We start from the raw sequence: 22553 nt of genomic DNA, 5'->3' as shown, positions 1-22553 counted from the left end.
GTGTACCTTAGTCAGTATTTTTTAAATTCATTCTCAACTCCATGCATGTTGTTTTCCAGATTTTGCGGAACAAATGCTCAAAATCCATTGATTGTGGAAATACGGAATCTGAGCCCGTTGTGGATGATGATGAAATATTTCCACCTTACGTATTGAGACAGGATGATGGCAGCCCACGAGTTACAATCAACACAGCTATTGGACATATCAACAGGTCTTGCAAATGGAGAGCAATCTTTTTTTTTTAATTAAAGACATCATCTGCCTAAAAACACTTTTTGATAGTAAAAGAAGTTGTGGTTCAATTAAGCATTGATGGAGTCATTTCACGTTTTTTTGTTCATGTATTACATTTTCAGTTTCTGTCTGTCTGTTTACAATCTTTGCATTCAGCACCTACACTTTAAACAATGCTGCATGCTGCCAGGTTAACAGGTCAGGATTCAAGCCCAGAGATTAGAAAGGGTCAAACAAATGTTTTGCATCTACATTTACAAACCACAGACAATTGTAAGTGCATATTGGATTGTTGCTTAGAAATTAAAGTGGACCTGTCATCCAGACACAAAAATCTGTATAATAAAAGTCCTTTTCAAATTAAGCATGAAATTCAATTTCTATTTTTTATTAAAGCATTCATAGCTGTTGTAAGCTCATTTAAACATCTCAGCTGTCAATCAAATATTGTCTGCCCCTCCTCTATGCCAGTGTCATAGAGGCAGGGCAGACAATTACTTTCACTTTCCATTCAGCACTTCCTAGATGTCACTGCTCTCCCCACATTCCTCAAATTCTCTTAACCATTTAACTGTGTAGCCAGGGCATGGGGATGGACATCAGGTCCCCCATTCAGGTGCACAAACAAGATTCTGAGATGATGCAAGAGTTGCCTTAATAACACTGTCCACAAAATGGCTGCTTGCTATAATTATGAATTCCCAAACTGAAGGAAACAAGATTCATATAATTTATATAGTGTAATTAAAGTTCATTTTGCTTGACTAATGTGATAAAATAGGATTTGGAATGTTTTTGGTTTTTTTTGGGTGACGGGTCCCCTTTAATTTTTTTTTTTTTTTTTTTTTTTTTTTTTTTTGCACCATACCAAATTTTCACCTCAAAGAAGTGGCTTGAACCAGTTAGTTTAAAATTCTCTCTTTAAGAGTTTAACTCTTTATTTGAATGTGTTAAAGGAGAAGGAAAGGTTAAAACTAAGTAAGCCTTAACAGAAAGGTCCATCTAAATATACCAGTAAACCCCCAAAGTAATGTTGCTCTGAGTCCCCTTTCAAAAGAAACACTGCATTTCTTACCTTCTATTGTGTACACATGGGCTTCTGTATCAGACTTCCTGCCTTCAGCTTAACCTCATTGCCCTGGGCAAGAGCATGCTCAGTTTGCTCCTCTTCCACCCACCCCTCCCTTCTCTACTGTAATCTGAGCCCAGAGCAGGGAGAGACTCAGGCAGGAAGTGATGTCACACCATGTTAATACTGCAGCTCCTATCCTAAACAAACAGAGAGTTTCTAGAGCTTTTTACTCAGGTATGGTAAAACATTCTACAGAATAAATATAGCATTCTAGCTTGCACTATTGCAGCTAATCTATTGGCAATAAAATGCCTCCGTAGCTTTCCTTCTCCTTTAAGGATAGGGAGAACATGTTTGAGAAGTGCAGAGTATATTTCTATGTCAAAGTAGGCTTAAATTGATTCTAATTATACAGTATTTGTGTGTTCTTTTTAAAGGTACTGTGCTAGGCTACCTAGTGACCCATTTACTCATCTTGCTCCTAAGTGCAAAACACGAGAGATGTCTGATGGACCTTATCGCTCAACTCTCTACCTGCCAATTAATTCTCCACTTAGAGCCCCCATTGTTGTAAGTACCTGGTAAGAATGATATTACCAAACAGAAGGCTTACAGTTTATGAACTGCTTGATCCATTTTCTAGAAGCCACCTGACTTTCTTTTCAATGCCAATCCCAAGTTTACTGCATTTCACTGTACAATTTTTCTATAAACTCTCTAAGCTCAATATTTTGGGTTTACTAGCCAGGGCACTGCTAAACAGTGCATGGTATTCCTTTTATTTACAATATGGCATGCAAATTCTTGAATAGGATAAACTGTAAACCGAAAACGTTTTTGTGCAGTTCTATGGAGAATGAAAGTTTATTTTGATGTTTCTAGGGCCCTCCGATGAACTGTGCAAGGCTAGCTGAGAGAGCTGTAGCTCTTATATGCTGTAAGAAACTACATGAAATTGGTAAGTATTTTCCTATGAGAGCAGCAGATAAAAGTCAGTTTGAAGAGCATTTCTGGCATAATAAATAAGCATTGCTCCATCTGTGGTGGACTGAACGTGCTGTTTCTCCTTACAATATTACATTTTGCCAACACCTTTCTCAGCTTTAGGAAACGAGTAAGGCTCTTCACTAGGGATGCTCGGAATAAAGTATATAAGCAATGCCAATGCAGTGATTAAACTGTTTTTTCAGTGGATGGAGCATTTTTCTCTGAAAAGGAGCACTGGCTGGCTCAGGAATAAAAACGTAGCAATTTTTTCACTTTATATTGCCTAACATTCATACACCATCTTCCGCCCCCCCAAACATTTTTCAGGGGCTTTTAAATTGCTTAGTTACAGTAAGTAGGCCACAAATATAGTTGCTTTGTTGAGATGCCCACCTCATTGTTGTCATTGCAAGTTTTTTTCCAGTTATCCTCATGGTGCATTTAGCAGCTCCGTTATTTATTAGGGATGCACTGAATCCAAGATTCGGTTCAGGATTTGGCCAGTATTCGGCCTTTTTCAGCAGGATTCGCGCGAATCCTTCTGCACGGCCGAATCGAATATGCAAATTAGGGGCTGGGAGGGAACTCGTGACTTTTTGTCACAAAACAAGGAAGTAAAAAATGTTTTCCCCTTCCCACCCCTAATTTGCATATGCAAATTAGGATTTGGTTCGCTATTCAGCCGAATCTTTCACGAAGGATTCAGGAGTTCGGCTGGATCCAAAATAGTTGATTCGGTTCATCCCTATTTGTTATTGTAACCTTGCTTATGGAGAGGTGGTTTTTTTTTTCCTCTTTAATTCCAAACTTAATGTTGCCAAATCAAAAAAAAAAAAACACACACAATAGTACTGGTTATCATGTCTGCATATCCGTGTTATCTAATCCGCTTCCTAGCTAACAGACTCCATTGTCTTGGTGAATGCCAATTTTATGTCACTCTGTTATACTCAAATATATTGTGTGTGTCAAATATATGATCATTCATTAGCTTTCCAAGGCTTTATGAATTTGTAAAATTGCACTGTTGCAGATTTGGCCTTATATACATGTATTCTTGTGAAAAATAGTCTCTCTTTATTAAAGGCGAACTGGACGACCATTTAATGCCTGTTGGCAAGGAAACTGTAAAATATGAGGAGGAGCTTGATTTGCATGATGAGGAAGAAACCAGTGTTCCAGGCAGACCTGGATCCACAAAAAGAAGGCAGTGCTATCCAAAAGCTGTGAGTGTGATGGAATGTAGATTACCAGCTAGAGGGATGTGGGTTATTTAATGCACGTAATAACATGTAATTGCATATTTGATTGGGAACTCCGCAACAAATAATGCAATTCAAGAAAATGTTTTTGCCAGCTTAAAGTATTTGAAGCAAGTATGTGTCTGAAGACATTGATCGATATTGATTGACATGCAATCTGCTGCTCGGGGACTCTTGTAAATATATTGTACAAATGAGTGTAAAAGGCACTTACATACAGAAAAATCTATAAAACTAGTACACAAAAAGAATTTGTCTTCTGTGCTTTAGGAATTGTGCACCATGACATAATCTGGCAGTCACATTTACGATATCTTATTAAATACACATATAAATGTACTGTAATATCTATGTATGTGGGTTTTTTCTGTGTTGGAAAATCCATTGTGTGATGCATCACAATGCAGTTTTGAACCACCTGAATTCATTGGTGCATCCTGTTATTTATTTAAATAGAATCCGCTCATGACAGGCAGTTTCTTTTTCACTTAGGGCTGAACGCCACAGCGCATTGATGTCCGATTTGTCGCCATGTGATTGCATGCAACGTGTTGGTTGTGCAGAAGATAATGGAACTGAACGTAAAATCACAGGTAAAAACTACATGTATCTGACTGTCAAATGTGAACGCTGCATCTTCATCCGACAGCCAGATACATGACGTTTTGTACCTGCGATTTCATGTTCAGTTCCATTATCTTCTGCACATCCGACACATCGCATTTGTGTCATCGCATGGTGACGAACCGGACATCAACACACAGTGGAGCTCAGCCCTAATCATAGGCTGCAAAGATGGTTCTTCACCAGCTAAAAAATGCCTGCATAGAACTCTCTCCGTGTTCCATAAATTTGATTTTGCAATGGTAAAAACTGTTTATTCCGAAGCACTACTATGTGCTACATACAGTGACACAGTGCTGGTGTCCCTTCAGCAGTTTGTATGAGTGTGAACAAGTGAATAATGTGGGCAGTTTCAGTCTGGGTCTCAGGTGTAAACAATAGAGGTGTTAAAGTTTACACATGGTAAGCAGACAAAGCAGGCAGACTTTCATGTGGGGGGGGGGCACACAAAGGGGGGTGGTGGGCTGCATGCAGCCTATGGGCAGCCAGTTTGACAGTCCTGGTTTAGATAAATAAATTAGGCAATGTAGACATGGGAGCAGGCATTCAAGCTGCAGTTGGGTCTATATTGCACATATAGCATATAACAGATAAACTGTATGAATTTTGAAGATGGCCAAACGCTAATAAAGGCTGGCAACTTGGTTGATCCTATCTGGCAGATTGTAGACCTGGTTAGATTTTCCTTTTGGGCCAAGGATCACATTGGTACGTTGATGTGGTCCTCTACTGACTGCCTATATTGGCAGCCATTATCCAATCATTTAACCTGGGGGGAAATTAAAGGAAAACTATACCCCCCAAACAATGTAGGTCTCTTAAAAGATACTGAGTAAAACAGCTCATGTGTAAAACCCCTGCTTCATGTAAATGAACCATTATCATAATAATATACTTTTTTAGTAGTATGTGCCATTGGGTAATCATAAATAGAAAATTGCCATTTTAAAAAAATAAGGGCCGCCCCCTGAGATCGTAAGATTCACTGTGCACACATACAAACCACATGTAAGGTCACATGAGCCAATTAACAGACAGAGTTCTGCCTTTTGCTTCCTCACTTCTTCCTGTTACAGTTAGTGTTGTAGTATTTCTGGTCAGGTGATCTCTGAGGCAGCACAGAGTCACGAAATGGTGGTTCAAGGCAAGAGATGTAAAAGGGCAATATTTATGTAAATATATATTCCAGTTTGGTAAGATTCTTTAATATTTCATTCAATTTGATATAAACTATCTGTTGCTTAAGTATTCATTTTGGGGGTATAGTTTTCCTTTAAGTAGCACTTATTTACGAAGTTAATTTAGCAAGGATTTAAAGGAAAACTATACCCCCCAAACAATGTACGTCTCTATAAAAAGATATTGCATAAAACAGCTCATATGTAAAATCCTGCTTCATGTAAATAAACCATTTTCATAATAATATACTTTTCTAGTAGTATGTGCAATTGGGTAATCATAAATAGAAAATTGCCATTTAAAAAAAATAAGGGCCGCCCCCTGGAATCGTAGGATTCTACTCACAAACACCAAACCATACATTTTAGGTCACATGAGCCAATTAACAGACAGAGTTGTGTCTTTTGCTTCCACTCTTCTTCCTGTTACAGTTAGAATTGAAGTATTTCTGGTCAGGTGATCTCTGAGGCAGCACAGAGACCATCACGAAATGGTGGCTCAAGGCAAGAGATGTAAAAGGGCAATATTTACTTAAATATATATTCCAGTTTGGTAAGATTCTTTAATATGCCACTTCATATCTGTTGCTTAAAGGGGACCCGTCACCCAAACAAAATTATTCCAAATCCTATTTTATCATGTTAGTCAAGCAGAATGAACTTTAATTACACTGTATAAATTATTTGAATATTGTTTCCATCAGTCTGGGAACTCATAATTATATTAACCAGGAAGGAGCCATTTTGTGGACACTGTTATTAAGGCAAGTCTTGTATCATCTCAGAATCTTGTTTGTGCACCAGGGGACAGGGACCCAATGTCCATCCCCATGCCCTGGTTACACAATTAAATCGTTAAGAGAGCTGGGGGAATTTGAGAGAGCAGTGACATCTAGGAAGTGCTGAATGGAAAGTGAAAATAATTGTTTGCCCCGCCTCTATGCCTAGGCATAGAGGTGGGGTAGGCAATATTTGATTGACAGCTGATATTTTTAAATGAGTTTACAACAGCTATGAATGCTTTAATAAAAAAAAGAAATTGGCTTTCATATTTAATTTAAAAAGGACTTTTATTATACAGATTTTTATGTCTGGGTGACGGGTCCACTTTAAGTGTTCATTTTGAGGGTATAGTTTTCCTTTAAGGAGGTTGGGTGGTGTCATTTAGATTGAAACAACCCTCTCCTTATTTGAAAGCAAAACAGCATTAATCCTGGGAAAATTTAGGTCTGCAAACTTTACCTAGAATTGATTGTCAGCCAAATCCTGCCTGAATTTCAGTAAAGCTGTAGATTCTGGACCAACCCCACACATCATGAATTTACACTGAGAAGGCATTGAAATAAAATGTATATTATTTTGAACAGATGAGCTAAACAATGAGCAGCAAGGGATCGATCTATGTATCGCAGAGCAAGTCATAAGAACCCCTAATCCAAAGCATATCTCAATGCTGACTCATGCAACTACAAGCAAAAGGACAACCTATAGCTAAAATAGAAACTCTGTCAAACCCCCAACATTTTGCTGTGGCACAATCTTTAAGGAATGTCCAAAAAAACCTTCAAAATTTGAGAGCAACGTCTCAGAAAAAACCCACACATATGCATGCAAAGTTGTTGCTTTAAAACCTAGATGAACTGTACATTGCAAGATATTTGTTAAAAAGTGAAATTAAAGGAAAAAACTTGGTTTTCAAGTCATTAATCAGTCATTGTCTGAATTTGCAGATCCCTGAATGTTTACGGAACAGCTACCCCAAGCCCGGTCAGCCTTGTTACTTGTATGTCATAGGAATGGTATTAACCACTCCTCTACCAGATGAACTTAATTTTAGGAGACGGAAACTGTATCCCCCTGAAGACACAACAAGATGTTTTGGAATACTGACTGCCAAACCCATACCTCAGGTATTACAGTGTACGGGGATCTGTCAATTGCATCGCTTAACACATGAACCAAAGTCTGTGTACTTGTTTTATATTTGTTGTTTATGCTTTTGTGTGCATTAATGTTTATAGTAATTACATTTTTATTTTTTTATCAAATGAACTGTGCTTCATAGTTCCAGCCTCTCTTTGTTGCTCATGTACAAGGCATTCTCAAACAGGCATTGTGCCTTGCTTGGTTCTGATGGGGTTACAAATCTTCAATCCTAAGGATATAAGCAATGCATTTATGCCCACGTGTTGAATGTATGCAAGTGATGAATGTTGACTGCCAACTTGACCTACTTATCTCGCTTTGTGAGCATAGTTCTGAATGTAGATTGTGTTAACACACTGGAAAATTTGTATTCTACGCAACTCCAATTTAACTCTTTTCAGAGGGCAGGAGTGCAAAATACTTATGCCTACAAATAGAAAACAGTGTTGATAAAACATGGTGGCGTGCAAAAGAGAAACATGTGTGGGGAAATTTCATCTCATGGTTTTCATCTTGAAAATTTTTATATATACATTTATTGTTGTCCCACCACTTGATGCATCTTATATGATATAAACCAATGCAATCCAGTGCTGTTCTTTATTAATTCATTCTTTAATTAATAAGCAATATTAAAAATTGGTTCTGACTGACAACATTTACACTTTTTTTTTACTAGTTTACTTGGTTAACAACCATGAGTCATTCTTAAAGGAGATGTATTTTGTAAAAAACAAAAAAAACAAACAAGAATATGCCAGTGCCTTATACTTTTTTCTAGAATGTGTTTTTTGGCTGATTTATCGAAAAATCCTAGTCCTACCCATCTGTTCAACTACTTGCTGCTTGAATGTTCTGGCCCTGCAGGGGAGCTGGCAGCACTCTTTACTATAGAACAGAAATTGACAAAATGTCTAGCCCCATGTCAGATTTCAAAATTGAATATAAAAAAATCTGTTTGCTCTTTTGAGTAATGGATTTCAGTGCAGAAGTCTGCTGGAGTAGCACTATTAACTGATGCGTTTTGAAAAAAACATGTTTTCCGATGACAGGATCCCTTTAAAATATTTTTTAGCCCATAGTGAAACCAGCACCATATAATATTATTATTATTATTATTATTATTATTACTTGCAAGATTATATGGATGTTGAGTTATGCTATATGTCTCCTTTTAAGTATACTGGCCGTGTACACAGTACTAAGAGAGAGTATAAAGTATTTATTTTTCTAGGAGCTTTATTATATTTTGCTACCACCTAAATACCTATTGTGATGTAGGGATACATCACCTTTATTTAGCCATGTTTAATCATTCTGTCGGGCAATCAGATCAAATAGATGTGCTGACAAATTTGTTCTATGTTTTGCTTGCATGCTGGGACAGAATAAGAGAGAACGAAATCAAACACATAAAGTAAGCTTTAAAACTCTTTATTTAAGCGAACAGATGTTTGCATTTGGCAGGGTTTCCTTGGGGCAGCAGTTTATATAGGGCAAAGGACACATTCTTGACACTTACATTTTGCATATAAATTGTGGTTCTTTATATCTTTTCAATTTCTTTCAGATTCCTCACTTTCCTGTCTATACTCGCTCAGGAGAGGTGACCATATCAATTGAACTGAAGAAGTCTGGTTTTACATTAAACTTAGAACAACTTGAGCTCATTACTAGACTCCACCAGTACATTTTTTCACATATTCTTCGTCTTGAGAAACCTGCACTAGAATTTAAACCCACAGTAGCCGATTGTGCTTACTGTGTTCTACCTCTTAATGTTGGTAAGTGCATCTTTTTGCTGTATTTTTTTAATGTGTTTAGGAGTAACACTTTATAAACTGTGTAATGGAACAAATAGTTGAGAAGTGTTCTTCTCTGAGTTTGAGATTACATTTGGTATGCACCACTTGGGCCACTTTTAATTCAGCTAACGAATTTGGCTTTATCTTTTTTTTTAATCAATCATCACTCAAAAAATGCAGATTTTAAAATGAGAATCTCCTATACAGTTCTTCGCAATGTCTTGCAGGTAGGGATGCACCGAATCCACTATTTGGGATTTGGCTGAATCCCTGAATCCTTGGTGAAAGATTTGGCCGAATACCGAACCAAATCCGAATTTGCATATGCAAATTAGTGTCAGGAAAGGAAAAAGTGGAAAAAATTCTTCTTTTGTGTTGAAAAGTCACGAGATTTCCCTACCCGCCCATAATTTACATATGCAAATTAGCATTCGGTTCTGCCAGGCACAAGGATTCGGCCGAATCCTGCTGCAAAAGGCTTTAACATATACATTATAACAATAATACTAAAGTTCTACATTTTTTACATTACTGTGAGACAAATGATACACCTATTTGGAAGGTTTTCATTCACAAGTCCTGAGTTTGAATTTACCATTTCTAGTAGGATCAGCCATAAAACTAGTGTATACGATTGTAGAAAACTGTGATATTGGTGTACCTGTCTTTAGAGTAAGGATGTTAGAGATGTCACTGTATAGTAAGTATTTGTCATTTTAGTACTGGAGAAATATTTTTTGTTTGCCCTATACAATATTTCTGAGCACATACTGTGAATCATGACTTAGAACAATTCAACTTTCATTATCTAATTTTCAGTAAATGATTCTGGCACTTTGGACATTGATTTCAAATTTGTAGAAGATATTGAGAAATCAGAAGCACGTACTGGTATACCTAATACACAGTATTCAGCTGAAAGTCCTTTTATTTTCAAATTAGAAGACTACCAGGATGCAGTTATCATTCCAAGGCAAGTAACTTTTTTTTTCCTTTTTTTTTTTTGTCTGTCTTTTAATGTTCTACATATATTGCAATATTTTCAAGACAAAAATACATCTAAGTCTGCCAATCAGACATTATATAATTGTTGCTTTGCTATCATTACAATGTTTTTAGTGTAGACAACTGTGTGTTGTTCAGAAAAATGTAAATACTTGAAGGTTGTTGGTTTGGAGATGGCGGGGCCCAGAGAGAATACTATAAACTGCTAAAACAATTTGGCGTTTTACAAGATTCATTTGTAATTTTTATTTTGAACATCTACTTAATCATCAACTGTAGGATGCAAGACTTTCTAAATTGTTGTGGTACCATTATAATGAGTCATACAGGGGCGTAACTACCGGGGGAGCAGGGGGTGCAAATGGGCCAGGGCCCGCACCCCCGCAGTGCCCCCCCCCGGAAGATCATGTGCGCTGCAGCCGGCTGGAGTCGGCTGCAGGCGCAAAGATACATCGCGCAGACGAGGGTGGGCCCGCACCAGGGCCCGCCCCCACCAAGTTACGTTACTGGAGTCATATCCCAGAAGACTAAAATAGCTACAGCTCTCCTTTTTAATGAATATTGCTAGAAAATTTTATGTAGAGTACTGTCTTGTGAATTGTTGAATATATATATTTTATTGAATCTATTGGGGCTGGGCAGTTGGCTACACATGAAGAGCCCAACACATTCTTGTAAGGGTCTTTAATTCCTTTTCTGTTTTATCTTTAGATATCGAAATTTTGACCAGCCACACAGATTTTATGTAGCTGATGTATACACTGATCTTACACCACTCAGCAAGTTTCCTTCCCCTGAATATGAAACATTTGCTGAATATTACAAAACAAAGTATAACCTCGATCTCACAAACCTCAATCAGCCACTTTTGGATGTGGACCACACATCGTCAAGGTATGCAAAGAAAACCTACTAGTGTGCAGATACTTGTTACAATTGTGTAATGAACTGCAGATGTTGCTGCATATCAATAAAGTTTCATTTTATGAAAGTAAAAAAAAAAATCTTTCTGAAATCTAAGTTCAACCCTCCACTAGCCATTATTCCTGTAGCTGGCATTTCATGAGACATTTGATGTTGGATCTTCAAAATAATGGCATCAATAAACAAACTGCATTGCAAAAATGTGCAATTTGAGTCTGAGTAGTTCAAGTTGATACAGAATGTCATCAAATCAGTATAACCTATTTCCATTAGTCCATTAATCCTTGGGGTATACCATAATGTTAAAGTTTATGGGTGTGTTTTAAATAACTAACTGTTGACATACTTGTGCTGTTTAGAAATGAAAGTCTCTATATTCACCTTGGAGGTATGTGACTACCTTTTGGTTACAGTAAATCAACCGTTTTCAGTATCTTATATATTTGTTTCTTTAAGACTTAATTTGCTGACTCCTCGCCATCTGAATCAGAAGGGGAAAGCTCTCCCTCTAAGCAGTGCTGAAAAGAGAAAAGCCAAATGGGAGAGTTTACAAAACAAACAGGTAATGTCATAGGCAGCAGAAGATGGTTTTGTTTGGGGGGAAAAAAGACGGTGCAACACAGCGGCAGGCGCAAAAAATAGGCTGCACCCACTTTGCATATGTCACGCCCACTTTCTTTGTGTCACACCTGCTTTATGGCCACACCCTAGCAGCCTCTACCTCGCACTAAATCTTAAGTGCATGCTAAAGGAGAATCTCTGTATGTATGTATGTGTGTGTGTTCCACAGTGAACTGCACAGCTTTTTGCATACCCTAGGAGCAGGGCATTTAAGGGCTTTGCAGGACTTTGACAGGTTCACAGAGAATGTCAGTGTGGGGTGATACAGCACAGCAGCGCTGTATAGGAGCTGCACAGGCATGTCTAGGCAGGGGAAGTGGCAGGCAGGAAAAAAGGCTTACCTCCGCCAGTGCCGCACAGCAGATCCTCTCCAAGGAAGCAGCAGGGTGTGGTGAGTGGTATCCGGAAAGGCATTTTATGTAAAGCGCGTGTAAAGGCTGAACGCAATTGGCTGTTTTAAATCATGCTAGCTATCAGCTTCTTCTCCCTCAAAAGGCAAGAAAATGGTGGCGTTTTTTTGCGTGAATAGGTAAAAACACTGGTCACTCTGAATGAAGTTAAACTTTTAGAGAAAATATTTCGGGAGAGAATTTTTGGGTTGGTCGTTGCCCCTAAAACCCCCACCCTCCTCTGTTCCAAACCTATGGGCAACGTGTTTATCTCCGAGACTATGAGGGGATATTTGTTTACTGACTTTTAACATGTTATCTGTGTGCTTTTTATTCAAAGATCCTGGTTCCAGAGCTTTGTGCTATACATCCAGTCCCAGCATCCTTATGGAGAAAAGCGGTTTGCTTGCCAAGCATACTTTATCGATTGCATTGCCTTCTTACAGCAGAAGAACTGAGAGCCCAAACCGCTATTGATGCTGGAGTAGGGGTCAAATCTCTTCCTGAAGACTTCCGGTAAGGTTTCAGTATGTCAGTGGCATACAAATTCCTAATAGAACTAGTGAACTGTTCCTTGGAGAGAGAATTGGTTAGAATGATGATCCAAAAAGGCACTGGCAGTCAAGGTGTATTTACATACATACAAACTTTTCTTTGTGCACCAAAGCCCAGTCCGTCACTCACTGTCACTCACTGTCCTATCAGTGTCCCACACTGTCCCATCAGACTAAACCACTTTGGCTCTGATGATATGAAGCCTGACATACAGTATATAACTGCATTCACTGTCCCCACATTATTTTGCAACACTAATTCAAAAGACAAAGTTATTGTAACCACAGCAATAATTTGATTATCTGTTTCATCTAGTATTTATTAGTAGTTAAAGAGAACTAAAGCTCAACAAACACTTAGGCTAGTAATGCTGCATATTATATTTTGGGGTTCTGTAGCAGCCAAATGCAACCACAGCACTTTAGCAGTGAAGACCTGTGCCTCCAAATTCACCCTTAGTAGTTCCCCATCTTTTTCTCTGCCGCTGCTGTTAGTTGCACCTGTGCTTTGGAACGGACTCACAATATACTGTAAATATAGAATATAAATGTTAAGGCAAATTAGTAATTCAGACTCATTACTTGAGAGTTCAAAAACCAGTGCAAGTTGCTTGAGAATCTAATAATCAGCCCTATAGCATTAGCTTCTATGACAAAGAACTTCACTTTCTCCTTGATGCTTTTCCTCAGCCAGCTTATCAACAGCTGCCCAGAACACACAGATTTTGTTAGTGTCAGTGGCACTGCACATGCTCAGAGTTAGTGAGCTTCTGTGAAAACATTAAAGGCCTGAATCATTACTGTTAGCATTTAGGCTGGTGCAGTAAGTTTAATATCTGAAATACAACATTTCTACCCATATTTGATTTTGGGGTTTAGTACTTTTTTAAATGTTTAGTTTTATGCCTTGCGTGATGTTTTTCAAAAAGATTTAAAGTGCAACTATCCTTCTTTATAAATGCTTTGTAAGTATCTTTTCTACCTCAAACAGTATGTGTGTAATTTTTCAGATACCCAAATTTGGATTTTGGATGGAAAAGGTCTATAGACAGTAAAACATTCATCTCTAGTCAAAGCTCCTCAGCTGTCGAAAGTGAAGGTGACTGCAGACTCAATACAACCATGGTCCCTGACAGTGCTACAAGTTCAGCTGCTAATCATGTAATCTACACGCAAACTAATGACCAAATGTCTGTGAACTGCACACCGCTATGTCAGAAATCTCTGAGTGACCTCCGAGGGGTTTGCTTCTCTGAGGATTACAAAGCAATTAATGGTGTTTCTTGCAATGGTGTTACCAGTGATTCGGAAGCAGAAAGTGGTGTGTGTTTCCAGAAGGATGAACGAATTGCCTGCACGCAGGAAATACCTGAAAAATCTACCTCGTTTCACATTCAGAATTTACCTAAGGAGAACCAGCCCATACTTAATGAATGTACTCTGAGCAAAAAGTTTCTTGATGGAAATGTCAGCAAACCTACCTCAGATGAGTGCCCCAGCACCTGTACTTCAGACATGCAATATGAAAGTGGGCTTTCCAATGGGTACTCTTCAAAAACTCTTGGCCCCAACCCTGGTCTTATCCTTCAGGCCTTGACTCTGTCCAATGCAAGTGATGGTTTCAATCTGGAGCGTCTTGAAATGCTTGGTGACTCATTCTTGAAACATGCCATTACCACATATCTGTTCTGCACATACCCTGATGCTCATGAGGGTCGTCTGTCCTATATGCGCAGCAAGAAGGTAAGATGGGGTAGTATTGAATAGTTGTATCTCTTGATATTTTTGCAATATGTGGGTTCTTTCCCTATGTTTATTGTTCAACTCATCATTATCAAAGGTAAACATTCACAACATGCTGAACACTGGTATAACAATAGAACCTGTAGCTAGCAAAAAGTTTAAGGGGTAACTTCTAACAAGAAAGGAGTTACTTGTAGCACAAATAATTTAATTAAACCAAAAACAAATATATATACCAGTATATAATTTGTATATTCACAGTGCTGTTCTACATCATCCATTATACATAGTCTAGAGACTTATGTAAAGTATAGATTACATTTTCGAACCACAGTCCCATGAAACATGATATTTAACCCTAACCAGACGATACACTTAAGCTATCTGAACCTCACATGAAAAAAAAGCCTTGCTGATACTTTGTGTTTTGTTCCATTTAAATATGTGGCTTCTGTTAAAACCTATGCTTTGCTTTGGCTTCTGTTAAAACCTCTGCTTTGTTTTGGCTTCTGAAAACAATTGGGATATTTTTTGCTAAAGCAACAATGGTCTTCAGTCAAGTCCTATCTGTTGACAGAGAAAAGGATTAGACGGTTATTGCTGAAATTTTTCTAATTCTAATGATGTCTTTGTTTGTGGTAGGTCAGTAACTGTAACCTTTATCGGCTTGGAAAAAAGAAAGGCTCACCCAGCCGGATGGTGGTGTCCATTTTCGATCCACCTGTTAACTGGCTTCCCCCTGGTTATATTGTTAACCAGGACAAGAGTTCTGATAAGTGGGAAAGTAATGAAACGGTGAGTTGTGTAAATGTCCTCTGAATATTGTTTTAAATATGCTCCCAGTCACAATGTAGTTTTATTTGTAAGCCACTAACATTTTTTGGTAGTTTATGATGTATTTTTAAGGTTTAGGAAAGAAAGTTATAATGCCATCAATTAATTGTTCTCAATTCCTTCTGTAAAATAAAATCAACATTCAGAAAGCAAACGACAATGGGGTATTGTCCTATTAGTGAAGAGGGAAAGAAGAAGAGGATGGTCTGGGATTTTATAAGATGAGGAAGGGCTTAATGAACAGAAGCAAAAGGGGTTTAAATGTAAAAGGAAGGGAAAGATAGCCCAAACGGAAGAGGATAAGACGTGAGACAAGAAGAGATATGGCAGAAAGAAAAGAAACTTTATATAGATGAGAAAAGATATAAACAAACGAGAACAACAATATTATAATAATAATACATAATAAAACTGGAAGGCTATATTCGGCAGTGCAGTTTGTTCTTGAACGCTTTAGTGGCCACTGCTTTTTACAATGCTTTATGTTGTATTTTTGAGTGCAATATTGGTTTTAAATATTTGGGGACGTCATAATGCAATTTTGGGGACTCTGTGTGGAGTGTAATGCCCATTGAGGCTGTTCTGTGCCACACTGTGTTGTGCTTATTTGGGGTAATTTTTTACAGATGCTATTAACTCTTGTAGTCAATTTACTGACATCATGGATAGTTTAAAGTTTTTTTACCTTACACAAGAAGACTGAGCATAGTTCTGACGATTATAAAAATGAAGCATGTATAAAAATAGATTAAAATAGATAAGACTTTTAGCAGCAGTACTATTTAATCCATGTGTTTGTAACTGCGGAATGTATCTGTTTTATCTCTGAATAAGTTTTAACTTATGTTTTGACTGCAGTCTGGTGAGGGTGTGATGGCTAATGGCAAAATTGATGAAGACTTTGATGATGATGATGAAGAAGATGAAGATCTTATGTGGAGGAATCCAAAAGAGGAAACCGATTTTGATGATGACTTTCTAGAATATGATCAAGAGCATATAAAATTCATTGACAGCATGTTAATGGGATCTGGGGCATTTGTGAAGAAAATACCTCTGTCTTCATTTGCACCCCCAGACCAGAATTATGAATGGAGGGCACCAAAGAAACCTCTACTGGAAAGTGCTCAGTTTCCTTCTGAATTTGATGATTTTGATTACAGTTCTTGGGATGCCATGTGTTATTTGGATCCCAGCAAGGCTGTAGAGGAGGATGACTTTGTAGTAGGCTTTTGGAATCCATCGGAAGAGAACTGTGGAACTGATGTTGGAAAGCAGTCCATTTCGTATGACCTACACACAGAGCAGTGTATTGCAGACAAAAGTATTGCTGACTGTGTAGAGGCTTTATTAGGCTGCTATCTGACCAGTTGTGGTGAGAGAGCTGCGCAACTGTTTCTTTGTTCTTTGGGCTTAAAAGTGCTCCCACAAGTAAGAAGGTCTGTTACTAGCACAAATTCCATTAGTGCATCATCATCTTACCAGAAAACAAGCACCAGAGACATCTGCACTCTTAACTCTGAGCTGTCTTCTTGCAAAGGCGTGGAATACGGTTATTTAAAGATCCCTCCGAGGTGTATGTTTGAGCACCCAGATGCTGAAAAAACCCTTGACCATCTAATATCTGGTTTTGAGAACTTTGAGAAGAAAATAAACTATCCATTTAAAAACAAGGCCTACCTTCTACAGGCTTTTACACATGCCTCTTACCACTACAATACTATAACTGGTAAGTAGTATAAATGGGGTGTAAGCACACATCCATTGCCATATTTCTGTTCTATATTGGTGATTCGGTCAGCTTAGCTGGTGTAAAATTGTAATGTTACTCTAAACTTACCCAGTTCTTCCTGCATGTTCAGTCCTGCCATTTAGTTTAGTTTAGCCTCCTGTGGCCCAGTTTAAAGTAATTCTGTCATGGTTTTTATGATAGTTTTTATTTCTAAATTAAACTTTTTACACTGCAAATAATTCAGTCTACCAAATAATGAGCAAGTGTAATTTTTTTTTTTTCATATGATGATATGATGGTATGCAGCCATCTTGGGTAATTTTGCCTAGTCCTGTTCTTTCAGAAAAGATCCAGCACTTCACTATGGAACTGCTTTCAGATAACCTGTTGTTTCTCCAACTCAGTGTTATTGAAGGTGCCGCAGTGGGGCTTGGATTTTTACTATTGATTGCTGTTCTCCTATCAATAGGGGAGCGGTTATTTTGTGTCGGGGAGTGGAGCAGTTATCTTGTTACATTACCATTGTTCTGTTTATAGGCTACTGGGGTGAAAGGGGGGAGGGGGACACCTCTCTTACTTGTTGTGCAACAGTAAAGAGTGACTGAAGTTTATCAGAGCACAAGTAACATGACCGAGGGCACCTAGGAAACGAACATGTCTGGCCCCATGTCCGATTTCAAAATTAAATATAAACAAATCTGTTTGCTCTTTTGAAAAACCAATTTCAATGCAGGATTCTGCTGGAGGAGTGCTATTAGCTGATGCATTTAATTAAAAAAAATGTTTTCTCATGACAGAATTCCTTTCAAAGGTACAAATACACTTCTAACCCTTTAAAATGTTTAATTCTTAAAAGAAAAAAATTGCTTATGTTGTGCATCATTGCAGTACAAAATGTTTTAATAGCATACCTGAAATATTGTGCACAGTGTGTGTGGGTTGCCCAAGTCAATGAGTGACTGAGGTTAACATAAGAAATCCTTCAATATAATTGCTAGTTATTATTATTGCTTGTTGTCAATATATTGCTCCTTAAAACATCAACTAAAATGCTGACTGGTCGTGCTGATCATCCATTTATCACGTGACCATAGATCATTGCAGAAGGTCGAAGTTTCAGGCGGAGCAATGACTGGTCATCATTGGAAGCACTTGCCAAGTAATTTTTGTTTTTATTCTTTTTTTTTTCCTATCATCTCTTTGTATGTAAGATTGCTACCAGCGTTTAGAATTTCTTGGAGATGCAATTTTGGACTACCTCATTACTAAGCACCTTTATGAAGACCCACGCCAGCACTCACCAGGAGTCCTCACTGACCTGCGTTCTGCTCTTGTGAATAACACCATATTTGCATCTCTAGCTGTGAAATATGACTACCATAAATACTTCAAGGCCATCTCTCCTGAACTGTTCCATGTAATTGATGATTTTGTGCAATTTCAGCTTGAAAAAAATGAAATGCAAGGGATGGATTCTGAGGTGGGTAAAATACTGCTGAATTTTTACAAGTATGTGGAGCAATGCTTGGGCAAAATATTATCCTAGCCAATGATATTACCCATGAGATCTGTTTAAATAAGTAAGTAGTTGCTGCCCTTTTGGTTACTGTTCAGCCTGTTATACACCCTCACATTCTTCTAACACAAAGCTGCAAAGTTTCCAAGGGATTTAATATACCTGAAGCCAGTGGAGAATGAATGATGGAGCAGAATTCATTTAATTTGTGCAAAGTGCATACTCTTGTTTAAAGGAAATGTAGGAATCCACATCTCTAAAGCCCTTAGAAAGCAAGTAACCGGCATATGCCAAGAAGTACGACTTTTTTTTTTCTTCCTTGGTCTGTTTCTCATACTCACATTTTTATGTTGAGCCCACCTACCATTAAGCACACCATTCTTCCTCATTTCATGTGGGCAGGGACACCATTTACTACAGTTAAAATATTTGTTGGACTCCAGTATGAAATTATAATCACTGGAAATGCATAGCATGTTTGCACAGCTAATGCAAGGCTATCTACTAGTCTTCCCAGTCATGTTTGAGGGTGAGAGCTCCACATCAGAAAGAGGGAATTGTCACCTATGCTACAAGAAGAATAGTTAACGCTTTATATGCTGTCCATGTCCCAACACCACATGATTCTAATTAATACATTTTTCCCATAGTTTATGTTTACCTAAAAACAATGTATGATTCTGTATATGATCCTTCTGAGGGATCAAACTTTAATTTACTGATGGAGAGATGTTGTTGCTTTTATCTGACCCTGGAGATATATATATGACTATATATTTCCATTTCCTTTCTGACAAACGGAAATCCCTGTATTGCTTTAAGGCAGGACCTCTAGATATACACTCTGGATCAGAATCTGGCCCCCCCACAGGAAAAAACAGGACTCGCTGTGGAAGTGACAAAACAATGTGTTTTAAAATATTTTCAATATTCTGCTTAAGCGAGCGTTAGAAAAACATTTTAGCCCAAAAACTTGGGCCAAGCTGCAAGGCAGTAAATAAAAATTACCATATACTGATTGTTTGTCACTTTGGGTCAGATCTATTCAAACTTTATCACAATTCCAGCAAAATTGTTTTCACAGTCATTAATAAAGTTTCAACTTGCACATTTATGAAAACTATTGTTTTTTTTTTTTTTTTTTTTTATGTCCAGCAAAATTAGTTTAACTTCAAAACACAATCAAATCCAGTTGTTTTCTCCAAGATGGAAAAGTTATGTGCTGAGCTGTGTTAACAACAGTACATTCTCAAAAAGACTTGAGTGTTGGCATTCATTTTAATAACATGCTTCTCTGTGGAGAACTTAACCATGTAACACACACAACTATTGGAAAAAACAAAATAGTTTTTTACCCTTTAAAATAAAATGCCTTTCTGTTTATAAAGTCATTATACTGAATATTCGTTAATGTAGCTGAACCATTATTCTATAATTGTGGACATTACAATTGTCATGTCTTTTTAATAGTTACGTAGGTCTGAAGAAGACGAAGAGAAAGAAGAGGATATTGAAGTCCCAAAAGCAATGGGAGACATATTTGAGTCACTTGCGGGAGCTATTTATATGGACAGCGGCATGTCGTTGGAAACTGTATGGCGTGTGTACTATCCTATGATGCATCCACTAATTGGTAAACTCATACTTTAAGACCATACATGTGTAGTTATTGTACCTGTTCTGGTGTAAGGGCTCATTGCTTGTGCTTGTGAAAGAGCACTTTTCAATATTTCTTTTCCAGAGGTTTCCACACTTTTGTAAAGTGTGTGAATGCTTTTTAAAAAAAAAAAAAACTACGCTGTTTCTATTGTTACTTTACATGCACAAAAATATCTGTTTCTGTATTTTACTTACATTTGAACTAATTCAACTCATTTGTCTCTACAGAAAAATTCTCTGCTAATGTTCCTCGTTCCCCAGTGAGAGAATTGCTGGAAATGGAGCCTGAAACTGCTAAATTCAGGTGAGCTAAATATTTGAGGCACTGCAAATAGGAAATGTTGCTCTGAATTTTTGTTAGCGAAGAGAGGAAAAATAATTTGACATGCTTTAGTCTCTTTTGGCTTTTTAAATCTGTGTTCTCTTAGAACATGCATTTGTTTAAGAGTTTTAAACCATTTATGCTGTTTAGTTTAGTTCCACCTTTGAGAACAGTTGTCTTCTTTTTATGATCTTTAAGACTAATTAAACCACTAACCTCCTCATTTCCAGCTGCAGTAGAAACCTATACTAACTTAGGGGAAAGAGCACCTCTAATAATAATTTTTCATCAAGTACATAAAACATTAAGTCAAATACAATAAAACCTTTATTTTTTTACACCGGCTACCATATCTAAGTATATAAGATTATTTATTTAAACTTCCATATAACCACATATGAGATACAAAATACTCTACTCTCATGAAACTACCGGTCAATATCTAGCCCTTCAGGCTACTATAGGCATTACTTGCTAAAGCTGCATCATGCATTAGCACTCAGGATTTCCAAACAAACTGTAGCAGACAGCACCATCAAGGATTTCTGTTAAAAAGCCTTTATTTTGCTACTTTTTTGCGTTATGATCTGGACAGTTACAACGTTTCAAGCTAAACAATGGCCCTTTATCAAGTTTCTTATTATTCTTAGCACTCAAGATTTGCCCGTATTGGTCCTATAGGAATCTTATGTTTGTTTTATTCAGATACAAATGATTAAAAACATTTTAATAACTTTATTACATGCACAAAAAACATTAAATAATAGGTAAGTAATGTGCCACATGCTAGCACTTGACAGTTCAGTGTAGGTTTAATGAAATTATTGTGCTTTTTTGCTCCAAAAATCAGTGTAACAAATTAGATTCTGTTTTTTTGTTGTTATCGAAGTTGGTTTTTGTTTTAAATATTGTTGGTTTTTGTGTTTATTTTCATACTTTGTGTTAAACTGATATTCAAGTACAATTGTTTGTTATTCTTGTGCTTTGATTTCCATTGCATACCAAAGACAAGTCTACAACACAATGAAATTATCACAGTGATGATATCATTTGTTAGGGAATGATTGCAAGTTTTTTTGTCTTGATTCTTTCAGTCCGGCTGAAAGAACATACGATGGAAAAGTCAGAGTGACAGTGGAAGTTGTTGGAAAAGGAAAATTTAAAGGAGTTGGAAGAAGTTACAGAATTGCCAAATCTGCAGCAGCCAGGAGAGCACTAAGAAGCCTCAAAGCAAATCAATCTCAGGTCCCCAACAGCTGAGTATTCCTGCTCTTCACTGCCGGAAGAGAATTCATCCCAAAGCTGAGCTCTATCCTCCAGAAAGGCAGAATTTCTGATCATACTTTTGACACCTCTACAATGGAATTGTGTTCTAAGAGGAACAAAAAATAGATTTTATTATGTTCAGGCACCTAATAGACAACGGAAAGGATGCGTATTTGGGAGACAAGTTGTAAGCCTCTCCTCCTGCAGGGCACTGTGGGAGGGGAAAAGCATTTTATGTTTTGCTCCAACTCAATCTTGTCTTCTTTTCTCCCTTTTGCTTTGGTTAATCACGAGTGCTTTATGTCTTTCCCATTCCTATTTCTAACTAAGATCTGCTCCTTTTGGTTTTGGGTTTAAGTGCATAAAGGGTTCAACTTGTGCCTCGAAATACGTGAATGAAAAAAAAGTGTGTGGGTATATATATATATATATACAGTATGTGTAAATTATATACATGATATTACACACCCACACACATAAGTATGTCTACACACACACACACACACACACACACACACACACACACACACACACACACACACACACACACACACACACACACACACACACACACACACACACACACACACACACACACACACACACACACACACACACACACACACACACACACACACACACACACACACACACACACACACACACACAAATATAGATATATAGATGTATTCTCAGCAGATGCAGAGATGTATTTTTCATTCATCATTTTGGAAACCTCTTTATAAGCTGTATTGGATAATTTGGTTAGAGGCAGTACCTCAGCCATGTTTCCTCCCTGCACACCATTCAGAAGTGATGGTATTAATAAGCAGCATTGCACTTAAATTGAGACAGCATTGTGGGAAGTTGGATAAGTGACTGTACATGTATTGCATA

General features: G+C 37.5%; 1 protein-coding gene across 2 annotated transcripts in view; it reads left to right on the top strand.

Moving 5' to 3' along the window:
- The window catches only part of dicer1.L (dicer 1, ribonuclease III L homeolog), a 45707-nt gene extending 23557 nt beyond the window's left edge, over positions 1 to 22150 (top strand). For both annotated transcript variants that reach the window (XM_018230460.2, XM_018230461.2), the window contains exons 12-28: positions 60 to 214; positions 1747 to 1879; positions 2192 to 2267; positions 3383 to 3522; positions 7091 to 7270; positions 8857 to 9070; positions 9911 to 10064; positions 10808 to 10990; positions 11477 to 11582; positions 12371 to 12546; positions 13595 to 14327; positions 14970 to 15122; positions 16020 to 16890; positions 18105 to 18373; positions 19880 to 20042; positions 20297 to 20372; positions 21485 to 22150. In XM_018230460.2, the coding sequence (XP_018085949.1) occupies positions 60 to 214; positions 1747 to 1879; positions 2192 to 2267; positions 3383 to 3522; positions 7091 to 7270; positions 8857 to 9070; positions 9911 to 10064; positions 10808 to 10990; positions 11477 to 11582; positions 12371 to 12546; positions 13595 to 14327; positions 14970 to 15122; positions 16020 to 16890; positions 18105 to 18373; positions 19880 to 20042; positions 20297 to 20372; positions 21485 to 21650 (3948 nt within the window). In that variant the 3' untranslated portion in view covers positions 21651 to 22150. The remainder of the gene's footprint in view (positions 1 to 59; positions 215 to 1746; positions 1880 to 2191; positions 2268 to 3382; positions 3523 to 7090; positions 7271 to 8856; positions 9071 to 9910; positions 10065 to 10807; positions 10991 to 11476; positions 11583 to 12370; positions 12547 to 13594; positions 14328 to 14969; positions 15123 to 16019; positions 16891 to 18104; positions 18374 to 19879; positions 20043 to 20296; positions 20373 to 21484) is intronic.
- The last annotated feature ends 403 nt before the right edge of the window (positions 22151 to 22553 follow it).

The sequence above is a fragment of the Xenopus laevis genome, chromosome 8L (genome assembly GCF_017654675.1).
Source record: "Xenopus laevis strain J_2021 chromosome 8L, Xenopus_laevis_v10.1, whole genome shotgun sequence".
Lineage (NCBI taxonomy): Eukaryota > Metazoa > Chordata > Amphibia > Anura > Pipidae > Xenopus > Xenopus laevis.
Note: the sequence above shows the minus strand (reverse complement) of the source record. Positions and strands in the feature narration are given on the sequence as shown.